General features: G+C 30.6%; 1 protein-coding gene across 2 annotated transcripts; it reads right to left on the reverse strand.

Annotated features, from left to right (window-relative positions):
* Positions 1–574: 574 nt before the first annotated feature.
* LOC110113270 (probable galacturonosyltransferase 14) lies at positions 575–9,444 on the reverse strand. Of its 2 annotated transcripts, XM_028699426.1 has the most exons (7): positions 9,043–9,180; positions 8,401–8,503; positions 4,755–4,813; positions 4,472–4,627; positions 3,258–3,845; positions 2,307–2,609; positions 575–1,323 (listed from the first exon to the last, which is right to left on the reverse strand). In XM_028699426.1, exons 4-7 carry the CDS (start codon positions 4,619–4,621, stop codon positions 1,033–1,035), a joined length of 1,332 nt encoding a protein of 443 aa, XP_028555259.1. In that variant the 5' UTR covers positions 4,622–4,627; positions 4,755–4,813; positions 8,401–8,503; positions 9,043–9,180; the 3' UTR covers positions 575–1,032. The 2 variants fall into 2 exon arrangements, with proteins under 2 accessions (XP_028555259.1, XP_020701433.1); XM_020845774.2 differs by lacking the exon at positions 8,401–8,503 and having other exon boundaries at positions 9,043–9,444.
* Positions 9,445–13,597: the final 4,153 nt, after the last annotated feature.

The raw sequence follows: 13,597 nt of genomic DNA on the forward strand, positions 1-13,597 counted from the left end.
ATATATTCTTATTAAATTAAAATATGAGTGATTAAAAAAAAAACAAAATTAATAAAAAGATATATTAATTTACAATTTTATAAATTATTATTCTCAACTCAAATCAGCTTGACCGTCGACTCAAAATAAAAAAATGTGGACTCAAACCAAATTTAGCTCGAGTAAAGTTTAAAATTTTTCATGTTAATATGAAAACCGCTTTATCGTTTCATTGTTCTCTAAAGAATTTTAAACTTTCCAACTTCCCGTTCAATTTGAACGTCTTTTTTATTGCTTCTTAAAATAACTTTTTAATATAAAGATTAAAAATTTTATACTATAAAGTTATGTAAGAAAGCCATTCGAAACGAAGCCGATGACTTTCTCACTACTACTTAAAACAAATTTTTAGTACAAAAATTAAAATTTCTATACTAAAAAGCTACTTTATTGCTGACGAAAGGCTTCATTTGGGAATTGGGGCGGCTTGATTACTGCTTCTTAAAACAACTTTTTTTTTAAAATTACTTTTAGAAATAATAAAAAAGTAATCTCAAACGAAGCATAATAAAACCTCCCACAAATAATTTGACAATGAAAAGCAAATTAAAATAGGTATATGCACACTTGCAACAAATTTATTATACATTTGAATATCTCAAGAATCACAAGGAATATCCTAACAGCTCTATCACAAGAATAGCTACTAACAAATATTCATGCACACTTACATTCTTTCAGAGAAGGTAAAAGAAATGAAAATTTGGAAGGCAAAAGAATTGTGGAAACTAAAATTAGCTAAGAATAGGTTTGTTTCAGTTGTGTACCAATCCAAGCTTCTTTTTTTCTTTTTCTTTTTTTGCCAGTTGTAGTGTTGTACTAATCATTTTGCTGCTTCCTTGACTATGCCTCAAATGCATATAAAATTCTTGAAACAATTATTTTTCAGATCAAAAGAATACTCAAATCACCAGCAGCAAAGCAGATAGAATGCCCATTTGACCAAAATTTCCATTAAATGAATGATCAATATACCAAAATTTTCAATCTATTTCATTCTTCAGGCTTCAAAATATGGCAATTTCTGATGAATTCGTTGGAGTAATTTACATGCTTAGTCCAAAAAGGCTTTAGATGCTTGAAACCAATCTCCAGCCATGGCTTACACTGCCCATTGTAATGAATAACAGCAGCTTTTCTCACATTATCAATGTTGGACTTCTCCTGATAGCCCAATCCTAACATATGCCACGATGGATCGATCGGATGAATATGGCCTCGGAAAGCTATAAGAGCCGGCGGCAGCGTACCGAACTTCCATAGCATTAAGTTTGACTTTAGATTCTGCGAAAAGGTTTCGAAGAAAAGGAAGATAAGTAAAGAGTCATCAGGCTATGTGTTTCAGTATATTATGTCTTTCAGAGTGAAATATTAATTGAAGAATGGAATAAAAAAATGCATATTCTAACACATTAATTATCATCATATTGATAATTTTGATGAACCCTAAAAATTTCATAATTCTGAGATGTTTTAAGAAGCAGATTGGCAATAATATTCTATCCATCATGTATTCTTGCCACATGCATAGCTATGATGATTGTTTCTTTTGCCTTCTATTAGAAATCACATAAGAATATTAAAACCAAAAAAGTGAGATTTACATACATACCACAATATACTTTTCTATTTACATATTTAACACCTAAAATTTTAATATTACATACATACCACACATAGTTCATTTTCATATCAAATATGAGTGATATAAATGAAATATATGAGTGGTAGAAAGAAAATATAAGTGGTATATTTGATATTAAAATAATATTGGGTGGTATATATGTAATATTAAAGTTTTGGGTGTTAGATATGCAAATAGGATGGTATAAAGTGGTATGTTTGTAAATTTCCCTAAAAAAAAAAGCATTTGATTCTTAGAATAACTAGGTCGATTGGCTATGTATGCCACACACATCCTTTAATTGATGGGCGCTTTATGGTTATCAAGACATATGGCCAACATAATTTATGGATAAAATAAGGTTGGCTTACTCGGCCAACCCTACTTAAAAAATAAGAATAAAAAAAAGGTCGATATTCAATTTTCAAAAGGTCTTTTTGCCATCCCCAAGAATTAATGTATAATTTTTTAACCAAAAAAAACTTAAAATAATAAATATTTGGTTCCTGCAAATAAAAAATACATTGGATCATAAGATATTCAGCGTTAAATGAGTTTAAGACAACTTCGTAACTTATATGAATATGTTCACAAAGATTGCAACTAATAATTAAGAAATTAAGAAAAAAAAAATGAAAATTACCTCCTTCAGCCAATAGTGGTATGTATCTCTAATTTTTGTTTTCCTCCAAGCGTTCAAATCAAAGATATTCATCCCATAAGCCCAAGCGCATTCATCTGGGTCCAAATTATTAGAAATGATGGGATGAGAAAAGTTGAAATATGTCCGGAATCGTTTGGACATGACCCATTTATCATCACCATTACAAGTCTCTACAGCGCCGTTTAGCTTTCCAGCCATATTAATATCCCAAAGTGGTGACAAGTCACGTTGAATAACAACATCATCATCAAGAAAGATCACCTTGTTGAGGTTTGGAAACAGCTGTGGAACACATTGAATGCATATTTTTAAGGTAGACCAAAAAAATCTTAGGGTGTCATACAAAGTTTTATATCATTGATCAAGATAGATAAAAGGCAATGTATTCCAATCACTAATCACGCTTTCTTTTTCGTTTAGGCTTTCAATTTTTGCTATATATATATATATTTGTGTGTGTACTTGATATTTTTAATGTTGAACTGTTATTATGAATCAATGCCGCTAGTAGTTTAAGTTTTTTGAATGATATCTATATAAAATGATCGAATCTTAAAATAATATTCCTTCTTCTTATTTTGATTTAGTTTATATAAATGTATTTCTTCTAAGTAATATAAGTTATTACTTGGCTTAGTGTTTAAGTGCTTGTGTGTTTCTCTTTTGACCCAAGTTCAAAACTTACTGCCCGTTAAAATTCAAAATTTTGTCATGAACTTACAAAACATCTAAAATATGTTATTATAAATTTTTAAAACTGCTCAACCTATCTTTGAAAAAAGAAAAAAAAAATGCCATTACCATTTTCAATAAATAAATAAAAAGCAATCCCAAATAGGCACTGGAAGATTGTGTGCTTTAGTAGTAATCAATTTTTTTCATTATAAGATGATTGAATATCTCTAGAAAACTAAGGCTTATTTAATTTACCTCAGGCAGGTATATGCGAAGATGGTTGAGCAGGGAAATGTATTTTGGACTCCTTGCTTGCAGTTTTGAAGCAAAAATTCTTGGGTTGTCGGTAAAATTACTTCCCTTGGCGTGATCTCCATGATAGTGATTTCGAACACCATGATGGCTCTCTATAGCGTCAAGAATAGGAACATTTTCTCTTGTCAACCAATCAAATTGGTGAATACCTTTAACCTCAACAATTGCCGGCGAAGGAGGATGTAAAGAAAACCATGAATGCATTACCGGATATGTCTTCTTATCAGTTATAACATGAAAGACTATTTTCTTAGGCCTTAATGAAGACCTCACAGTAGATGTAAGAACAACAGAAGCTGCAAGAACATTGTCCGTTAACAAAACAAAATGGTGCAAAGAATTGTCAGAGAGCAAAGGCAGCAACTCTGGAGAAGGAAGTTGCTTCCGTGCAAGAGCATTAGACGAATATTCATCAGCTAGGCGCAAAGAAAGACAATGGATGCCTTTAGGGATAGCATCAGCTGCAAAATGCTTGTGCAACTGTTCTGCCAACTTTGATCGTTTTGCTTCTCTATCCATACTTTCCATCTGCGAAGTTCATTGATGTATCAGTAAAGATGTCTCGGATAAAGTGGAATGATAAGGACAAAAATCAATTTTATTAATTTAATCAACAATATGTGAAAAACGACTGAGTAAGCTAGCAATCGGGTTCCTAGTATCTAGATCAGGAGGAGAATATCTTGGCTAGAAATGCTAGTGTCTGTACATGCGAAATATACAGAGGCATTTATTCGTTCTCCATCTGAGACCACAAATTCAGTGGAATATATAGAGGCTTGGCTTTTTAGATTCGATGCCTTCACACTAGAGATATCTCCAAATTAGAAGTTCCATGCGAAGTGTTCTATGTAAAGAAAAGGCTAAGAGTCTATAGAATGGTATTGATTTGATATACAGCTCTATAATTGTTGCATTAGAGATATGTTCTTTGAAAGTTTTTAGTAACAAAAGGGTCTGAAAACGCATATTTCAGTATCACGGCATCTGAAGGGCATATTTTCATATGAAAACTAGATTAATAAAAACACTCCACCATAAAATGTTTGTGACACATTAATTAAAGCTCTATAGAAAAAAGTAGTAAATAAATGAGAAATTTGGAACGTTTGATGCATTAACCATCTAAAATAGTGCATATAAGAAACAAGTACCGTTGCCTTCAGAAAAACAGCAAATGTCTTGATATCATAGTGGTTTTTCTTTATTTCAATAAGAAACTCATTGAATGATCCTGGCAATCTTGCTTCTGATGGAATCTCCTCAAAATTAACATGATTAAGAGTCTTATACAAATCTCTCATAAGCCTCTGCATAAATTCAACCAGGCAAAAAAAAAATATTATTAGTTTCTGCTCCTCAAGCAAAGGTAGCCATTCATTGACCATAGCTTCACAGCTTACATATATCAATATATAGGAAGAAACAGATATTTACCACAGAATGATCCGTTCTCCTTCCAAGTAACTTCGGGCCAAGCCGTCTTCCTAAGCAATCTAACAAAAAGAACGAGAACCATGAAAATATAAATACACGACCGCACAGTTTATAACAAGAACGTGCAAGCAAAGCACCAATAAACTCAAATAAGCAATATATATATATATATATATATATATATAACCAAATGGCTGAAGAATAGCATGAAAGACTAAACAGAAAAACAAAACTTTGATGAAAGCACGTGGCACAAGCCAGTAAAACTCCAAGATCATACAGTTGTATGAGTCGGTGTATAAATTTCCCAATCATCATTCTTGTTGAGTGTTGGCTGAAGTATTAAACATACTCTTCACAAATCATTTTGAACAACTTCTATCCATAAACTTACATCACCGCCATTTCCTTCCTAATCCTTTTATATTAATTTTGTCAACTCATCTAACAGGTGCATCCTACCCTTATCTGCACATGTCCAAAACACCATACTGTATTTGAAGTTTTAAGTCACATTATATTTAATAGATGTTGCTCCAACATTTCCTCCATTATAATCATTCCTTAATTTATCCTTCCTAACTATGTCACACATCTATCTTAACAATCTCATTTATGTCATATGTAGATATTAATGACTTTTTTATAGCCTAAAAACAATCACATCCACCCAATACCATTAGCCTAATTGTGATTTAATAAAATTTACCTTTAAACCTCCATAATATACTCATGTCACACAAAACTCCCAAAGCACTTCTTCATTTTAATAATCTATCTTTGATTCTAGAAATTATATTGTCATCTATATCTTCATATTCTTTTTGTAAAATAGATAAAAGATATTTTAAGATATTTTAACTTATCAAATGTAGGTAACATTTTATATTATAATAATATAAAATGATAATTATTAACATCATTCCCACTAAGATTATATTTCATACACTCAATTTTGTTTTTGTATTTCCAAGACATTTATATTCTAAATATTTCTTCCATTATTTTAATTTTTCATTGATTTTAATGGATGACTCTGACAATAACAACTATATCATCTGCAAAAAGCATATACTAAGGCACCTCATTTTCTTTGCCCTATGTAGTAAACCTATTAGTAATTCAAAACCATTGGGTCACTCCACAACTACTTTTAATACTAGTTAGTACATCATCATGCATATTGTTAATAAAACAACATGTCTTTGGCAACATTCCTACCTTAAAGCATAGCAAATCAATTCAATAGTACTTGATCATATATCTTCTAAAGATCAATTAAATTATACAAATATCTTAATGCCTTCAAACAAAAATAACTTGCATCAGAGATCTTCCTGGAATGAAACCAAAGTGGTTCTCTAAAAGTAACATAATTTATAAGCCTATATTACATTATTTTCTCTCATAGCTTCATTGCAATGAGTTATAACTTATAAGTTTAACAAGCACAATCCTAAACATTATTTTTATTCTAAAATATTGATATCAAAATGTTTCTTCTGCAATCATTTGGCATCCTCTTTGCTTTCAAAATTTTATTAAAAATATTTCTTAATCAAATCATTATATATATACCTTATCTTTATACATTGTTTTAAGAGCCAACTCAATTTAACTTTGTTGGATCAATCTAAAATATATTTTATTATATTCTTCCAAAATAATTTCTTCCTTACATCTCCCATTTAATAATTTCTCACAGTAATATTTTCAGTTTTTCTTGATATATTCCTTTTTAACCAATATCCTATTATCTATACTTTTAATAAATCTAACTTTGATAAAAAATATCTAGATCTCTTATTTCATATGAACCTAAAGCCTTACCTTTAAATAGCATTTTTTAGAGAAAACTCCACTTTATTTTTAAATCAATCCCTAATATATTTCATTATATTATTTATTATACTCTTCCAAAATTATTTCTTCCTTAAATCACTCATTTAGTAATTTATCAAAGTAATATTTTCATCTTTCATTGATATATTCATATTTGACTAATATCCTATTATCTTCACTTTTAATACATCTAACTTCATCATAACTCCTAAATTTCTTATCTCATGCCTTTGTGATTCTATATATCTATTTTTCTCTTTTCTTAAGTACCAAGCCTATTATATAATCACCAAAATTTATATGTTTTTATTTACTTATACCCCTTAATGAGATTTTAACTTTCGTATGATCATTATGAGCCTAAATAGTATTCAATTTTTGACATGTTATAAAAATATATTTCTTTTCCTTAATTATCCTGTGTACATTCTCATGCTACCACCAGCACTCCTTAAACCAAAAAGAAAGTGGTCAACCATTCCCAAAAAAGATCAAATTAAAGAAGCACGTCAAGAATGCAGTAGATGTAAAAATTAAGTAGCATCATCATCATCATCATCATCATATTAGACATGTAACCCTGTGGTATTGCCCTTACCTGAACAAGGAAGCCTAGGTTTGAATCCTTGAAAAAAAACATTACCATCTTCATTACCCTTATCCCAACTATTTAGAGTAGGCTTTTTAAATTCTTATTCTCCATTCAATATTGTTGAGTGAGGTGTTAAAACTATTTTATGCAAATCCCTTTGCACAATCTTTTAAGTCATTTGAAAATCTCTCTTATTCCTGTTCCTGATCTTTGCACTGTACTGGGGGAAAACGATCTGATTTTCTCAACCACAGATAAATATGAACTCCTTGACCAATTAGCCAACTATAGATCCGTAGCTAAATATGTAATACTACAAATGAGAGTAAAAGAATATTATCCTTAAAGTAAACTTGATTACACCTGCAACTAGAATGAAATATTCTGCTCCATTTAACAGCACAATGACAGTTGCTATGGGATCTCATATTTAGCAGCACTACAAGGTCAAGAACATCTGTCCTATTGCTGTTCCTGCAGCTTGCATACAAATGAATTACATGGAAATTCCTCGCCATATATCCATGGCCAACAATAGAATTTCAAATGTGGATGTTAACTACTCTAAATGAACAGTGATAGCACATTATCATCAATCTTCATGCAACCAAGAATGAAAAAAAACATCCTACCCAATTTAATAGAACAATGGTAGTTGCACGGGGATCATAAATTAAATTCAACAGAAATGTTTTTTTAATCAAGTCTGTCAGACTATGAAGGAGTTCAGTTCGCAGATGAAGGGATGAAATGTCTACAATAAGTGAGGCTCAAGCTAGAAAAATAACATCACTTTTACGAAAGTGAAAGAGCAAAAATAACAGATCAATGAGCACATTTTGATGTATGGTCAATCTTTACAAAGAGTGGCTAACAGAAAGTCTCAATCTCACTTTCTTTTAGGGTGTTTATCCATTACCATAGCAATAAAATTGGATTGTAAACTAATAATAAGAAGAAATTTTTAACAAAAGCCAAACACAATCCCAGTGAAATTCCTCGTAATTTTGAGAAAAAAATAGATGAAACATAAAGAAAATTGCTATAAATCCAAACGCTTATGAGGTTATTGAACCAAACAAGGATGAGCTGTAAGAATAAAGAGGCAGTAAATGGCTAGGAAAAAATAACACGCAAAATAAATTTGTGGAATAAATAAATAATAACAAAGGTTCACATCTATTGAATCATGTCGGAGGTCAGGAATGGTACCAGCTGGCTAGGTACATCAAAAGAGATTCCGTAAAGTTTAGTCAACAATAGAACCGTAGTTTGTCCAAGATGTTGCCAAGGAGGCCATGCTATAGAGTAAAATCTGCACTACATATAGATGTGTAGTTATCTATACAGAGTTCATTTGGAGCTAAATAGAACTAATTGAGCACGCCATTCACATATACATGAACGCTGGTCAGATCCATTAATTCTCAATACAAAACATTCTTTCAAATCTACATGAAACAATTCATAACAATTACAATATGTTTTAATTTTCTGACAGCAACAAAAGCAGATGAACTTTTCAAAAGGAAATGTCAAAACAAACCCTAACCATCCACATCAGAAATATAATCAAATCACCCAAAAACCAAGAGAAAACAACCAAATCCACAACAAACTCAACACACAAATGAAGAGCTCTAAACCGGGTAAAATCCAAGAGCATATACGATGCTTGAACACCAGCACGAGCACGAGTTATCATATTCATAGACGCAGATTGAAAATTTTCGCATAAAAAACCCGCATATTTCATTCCAATCGCAAGTAAAGATAAATTTCTGATGGAAACAATTGCAATTCATATCAAGGTGAGTTATGACGAAAGAGCAAGGGTCGGAGAGGGAATAGTACCGAGAGAGGAGCAGTTGTCGACGCCCTCAAGGGTGACAACGGCGGTGAGGATAAAGACGAAGGGCAGGAGGAAGGCGAGTATTAGGACGGTGTAGAAGAGATTTCGATAAGGAGGTGGGCGAGCGGCGGTTCCAACCTTAACCTTCATCGAGTCGAGGACCCCATTGTTGCTGGAGATCGTGATGGTTCTCATGCTCGGTGAGATCCGGAGCTGCATCCTCCCCTCTAATGCAAAGGCGGTGTCGGAGGCGAAGGAAACGGCGGCGGAGGATTGTCGGTGGAGGCGGTGCCAGCCGGCTTCATCGAATTTGATCCATAGAGCTCGATTCAGCTCTCCATCGGAGGAGAGGTGGGGACAGATTGCGGGAAGTTTACCTCTTTTTCTTGAGAGAGAGAGAGATAGAGAGAGAGAGAGAGACGCTTATTCACTTATTCTATCAAAATTTTATATTTTCTAAGAAATTAAAAAATTGCATACATCATTTTAATATCTATAAATGTAATAGCTAAAATTGAATATTTAATTATATAATATTTTAATACCTTAATCATATAAAAATATATTTTATCATATAAATTTAATATTATTATTATTTTTATGATTTTCTAAACACAAAATAGCTTAATAATTTCAATTACATATAAATAAATTTTATAATTTATTTTAGATATTTGAATGTTCATTTGTAAAAAAATAATTTCAATGACAAATTCATGAAACTTAAAAAGAAGCAAAAGAATAAATTTGTAACATATGTATAGTGCATACATTAATATTTTTATTTGAAGTTTACTTTAAAAATATTTAATTGCATGATAGTCGTTCACTTTAATATACAATTAATTTACAAATTTAAATTTCATTTATTAAATTATATCATGCTATTAAAAATATAACCTAAATTCTAAGAAAATATTGATTTTTAATTTAAATTTAAACTAATAATTAATTACAAGAATTGATATACTTTGCAAAATTATTTCATTCAAATAACAATTTTAGCACAAATTTTCAAATTAGACCAAGAAACAATCCAAATCTAATAAGAAATATGTGACATTTACTTCAGAAGCCAATCAAACTTGACTAGTTCAATGTATTAGTGTTGAAATCATCTGATTCAATGAGCCAAATCTAAGTGGCCAAAATTGTTTAAAAATTAGCACATTTTGGCCTTGAACTACTGAACTAGGCCAAACTAAATCAAACTAATCGATTCGGACAAGTTCAGAGGCCAACCAACTCCATATTCCTTAGCAATAGACCTAAGCAAGTAGTGCAACTTAGGGCCAACTATGAACAATGATTCGATCGTAACACTCCTTAGATTCTTCTCCTTAAGAGGAGTCTAATCAAGCCTGCTTCGTACATGATGGTGGGGCCATAGATTATGCATTGATCAATGGGGAAGATTGAATTATCTAAATCGAACATATTAAACAAGTGGGAGAACTCCAAAATTCCTAAGAAGTTGAAGTGAAATGAAGTTCTACTTACTCACTTATACCCATAAAATAAATAAGGAATAAGAATATGTCGTCTTGTATACAATCGAATATATTTTTTGGGAAGAGGTTTTGAATGATAAAAAAGAAGACTCTAATTCAATCAAATATATCCTTAGCCACGGCCATACATAACATAGAAATCACATTTGGATAGGATGGACATTAACTAGAGCAATAGACGCTATAGCGAAACTGATTGTAAAGAGTATAAATCAGACACATTAAGATTACCATATGGGGAGGTCCATTTGATATCCAAAAACTATTTAGCAACAGTCATACAAGTAGGTTATGTTATAGTGAACTAAATAAATTTCGATAGAGTTGGATCTAAGTGTTGACTAGGTAAGCATCAAGAGATTAACAAAGAATGATAGTTAGTCGGAGTCCATCAATCGTATTCTTCCTTAGTCACTAACTTCTTTATTGGCAAGATAAGAGTCGAGCGATTGTGTGTTAGTGGAAGTTCAACTATCTCTTGTCATTATTTTGTTACATGCCCATTTGTTTGCTACAATGTTCACCCACGTGCTGATGCTCGCTGTCACCGCCACTTATAACTCTTAACACATCAAAGCTCTTTTACTTCCACCACATGAAATAACTTATACTAATGCCTTCTCTAATTATCAAAATGAATATCGTTACAAATCTTTAGCTTACATTAGTGAAAATCATAGTCAAAATCATATTCTCACCTCCAATGGAGTAAGTCCATTAATATGCTTGAAAGAGAATAGAAGTTCTTTAAAAAAAGTGCAATTATTGACATTAGGACAGGACCTAGCTGCAATTATAGCATAATGCCAATTGAAGGCAAAACAATTAAGACAATTAATTAAAGATTTGCACTAATTGATTGGGTATAAATTAATTGGTTTGCTTTGATCTTCTACGAAAAAGTAATCATATATTTATTAAAGTCTTTGTACTATCAAATTACAATAATCTTATTACATAATTGAGCATATTCATTATAAAAACTTTGATGCATCAAATTGATAAATTTGTAAAATTTTGAAGTTTTTTAAACCAAAAATAATAATAATAATGATCTTACAAAAATGAATGATATTGATAATGGACTTTTATCCTCTTAAGAAAGAATGATTATTCTCACTATGATTTTATATTTAAAAATTTATCATTTTATGTTTTCCTTAAATCTAAGACCACATCTTTATACATAGAGAGAGAGAGAACTTTTGAGGGAAAATCATGAAGCCTCATTTTGGACATGTCAACCACCTAGCTAGAACCCTATCAATCTTGCAAACACAATGCCACCAAACTTCAATAAAAAAATAATCAACTTTTTCAAATTATCCTCAAATAATTATTTAACTTAGCTTATTATTATCAACCTCATGCTATGCTTGAGACGGCCTTCTTGCTATTTTTTAAAGCTGTTTTCTAATACAAAAGTATTTTGAACTAAAAATTTTTATACAAAAAAGTTATTTTAAAAAACAGTAAAAAATAGCCTCAAACGAAGCATCAATTTAAATTTAGAGTTAACACTCGTACTGGATTGATCGACTATTACCCCAAATCAGATGCTATATTTGGAGTTGATGAGGGGTACAGATAGGGCAAACATCAAGTCATATTCGAGCGAATCAAACTAAATTTGCATTTGAAATAGCTGCAAACAGCTCAAATTCAACTCAAAATCAAAATGCACTTTGTGTACATTTTACTTGACTCAAAAAATAATATATTTCAAGTCAACTCCAAATGAATTCAAATACACTTTGATTATCAATCTACACATGTGAGAGAAATTATAATTAAATCACTAAATTTCATTTGAGATAGCTTTCATAGTACTTTCTAAAAATAATTTTTTAGTACAAAAAATTTTTGAACTAGAAATTTTTGTACTGAAAAGCTGATTTAAAAAACAATAAGCATGTTGCCCCAAACAGAGCCTAAGTCAACCAATAGAAACACTATATATATATATATAAGAAATTTTAGTGTAATTATTGACAAATAATTTAATAAAAATTATGGAGTAATTCATATTTTAAAGTAGTTGCTCATATATATAACAAAAAAAAGCATACAAATGGGGCCACATACCTTTGTTTTGAGCCATGCATGACAGCCAGGAATTAATAAAAAGAATGCAAAAGGTGCACTGCAATTTTTTTTTTATTTTTTTCTTCATTCATGAAAGAAAATCCAAGCATAAGCCACCATATTTTTGCAAGCAGGAATTTGTTCTTAAATAGCCCATATTTTTTGGACCTATCTTATCCAGTATCTTCTTGTGGTACCAAAAACCTGTCATCACCACATGCTTCTTTCCTTTGTCTTATAAAAGATTATAAATTAGCAAAATTTTCAATATGAAATTGAGTTATAGAGAGAGATTTTAAATCTTCTATGGTTATTCTTCGATCATGATCAAATTATGTTCGAAGAAGGTTTGATTATGTGTTGAATATAAGTCAATCAGTTTTAAAAATTAAGAGAATAACATTTAGTTGTATTCAATCATGACTCGAAAATTACTTAGATTATTCTATCATGATAAAAAAAAGAATGTGACTAGTAAATAGCTCTAACATAACAAGTTTTTAGCGGATAAGCTGAAGTTTAAGAACAAAGGAGTTTTAGAGTTTAGAGTGAGAAGCTTGTTTTTAAGTTTAAATGACAAAGCAAAACAATATCGGTAATCTTCAAAGATGTTGAATTGAGAGAGATTGTCGCCATGAAATTTTCTAAAAGCCGAAGACACCCTTTGAAATCGTCAGAAGTGGAGAAGAAAGATAAACGAGCTTTCATAATCAAAGATCACATAACTATTAGGTAAAAGTTTAAACTATATTTTAAAAAAAAGGGTGCTTTGGTTTAGAAAAAGAATTTTATCAAATTTTATCTTTTATGGGATGCATAAAGGTTTCGTTTGGGACGGTTTTCTTACTGCTTTTAAAAATAACTTTCTAATAAAAAATTAAAATTTTATACCTGTTTTAAGAAGCAGCAAAAAATTCATCTAAAAAAAGCAAAATTAATATATATATATATATATATATAG

This window comes from Dendrobium catenatum, unplaced genomic scaffold, assembly GCF_001605985.2.
Source record: "Dendrobium catenatum unplaced genomic scaffold, ASM160598v2 fragScaff_scaffold_1284, whole genome shotgun sequence".
Lineage (NCBI taxonomy): Eukaryota > Viridiplantae > Streptophyta > Magnoliopsida > Asparagales > Orchidaceae > Dendrobium > Dendrobium catenatum.

Excerpts from the sequence above, each read along its gene's own strand:
- LOC110113270 (XM_020845774.2), bottom strand. The coding sequence starts at position 9,259 with ATGCAGCTCCGGATCTCACCGAGCATGAGAACCATCACGATCTCCAGC. Across the intron at positions 3,846-4,471 it reads CTGTTTTTCTGAAGGCAACG|ATGGAAAGTATGGATAGAGA; the intron begins GTACTTGTTTCT and ends TGAACTTCGCAG. Across the intron at positions 1,324-2,306 it reads ACCACTATTGGCTGAAGGAG|AATCTAAAGTCAAACTTAAT; the intron begins GTAATTTTCATT and ends ACCTTTTCGCAG.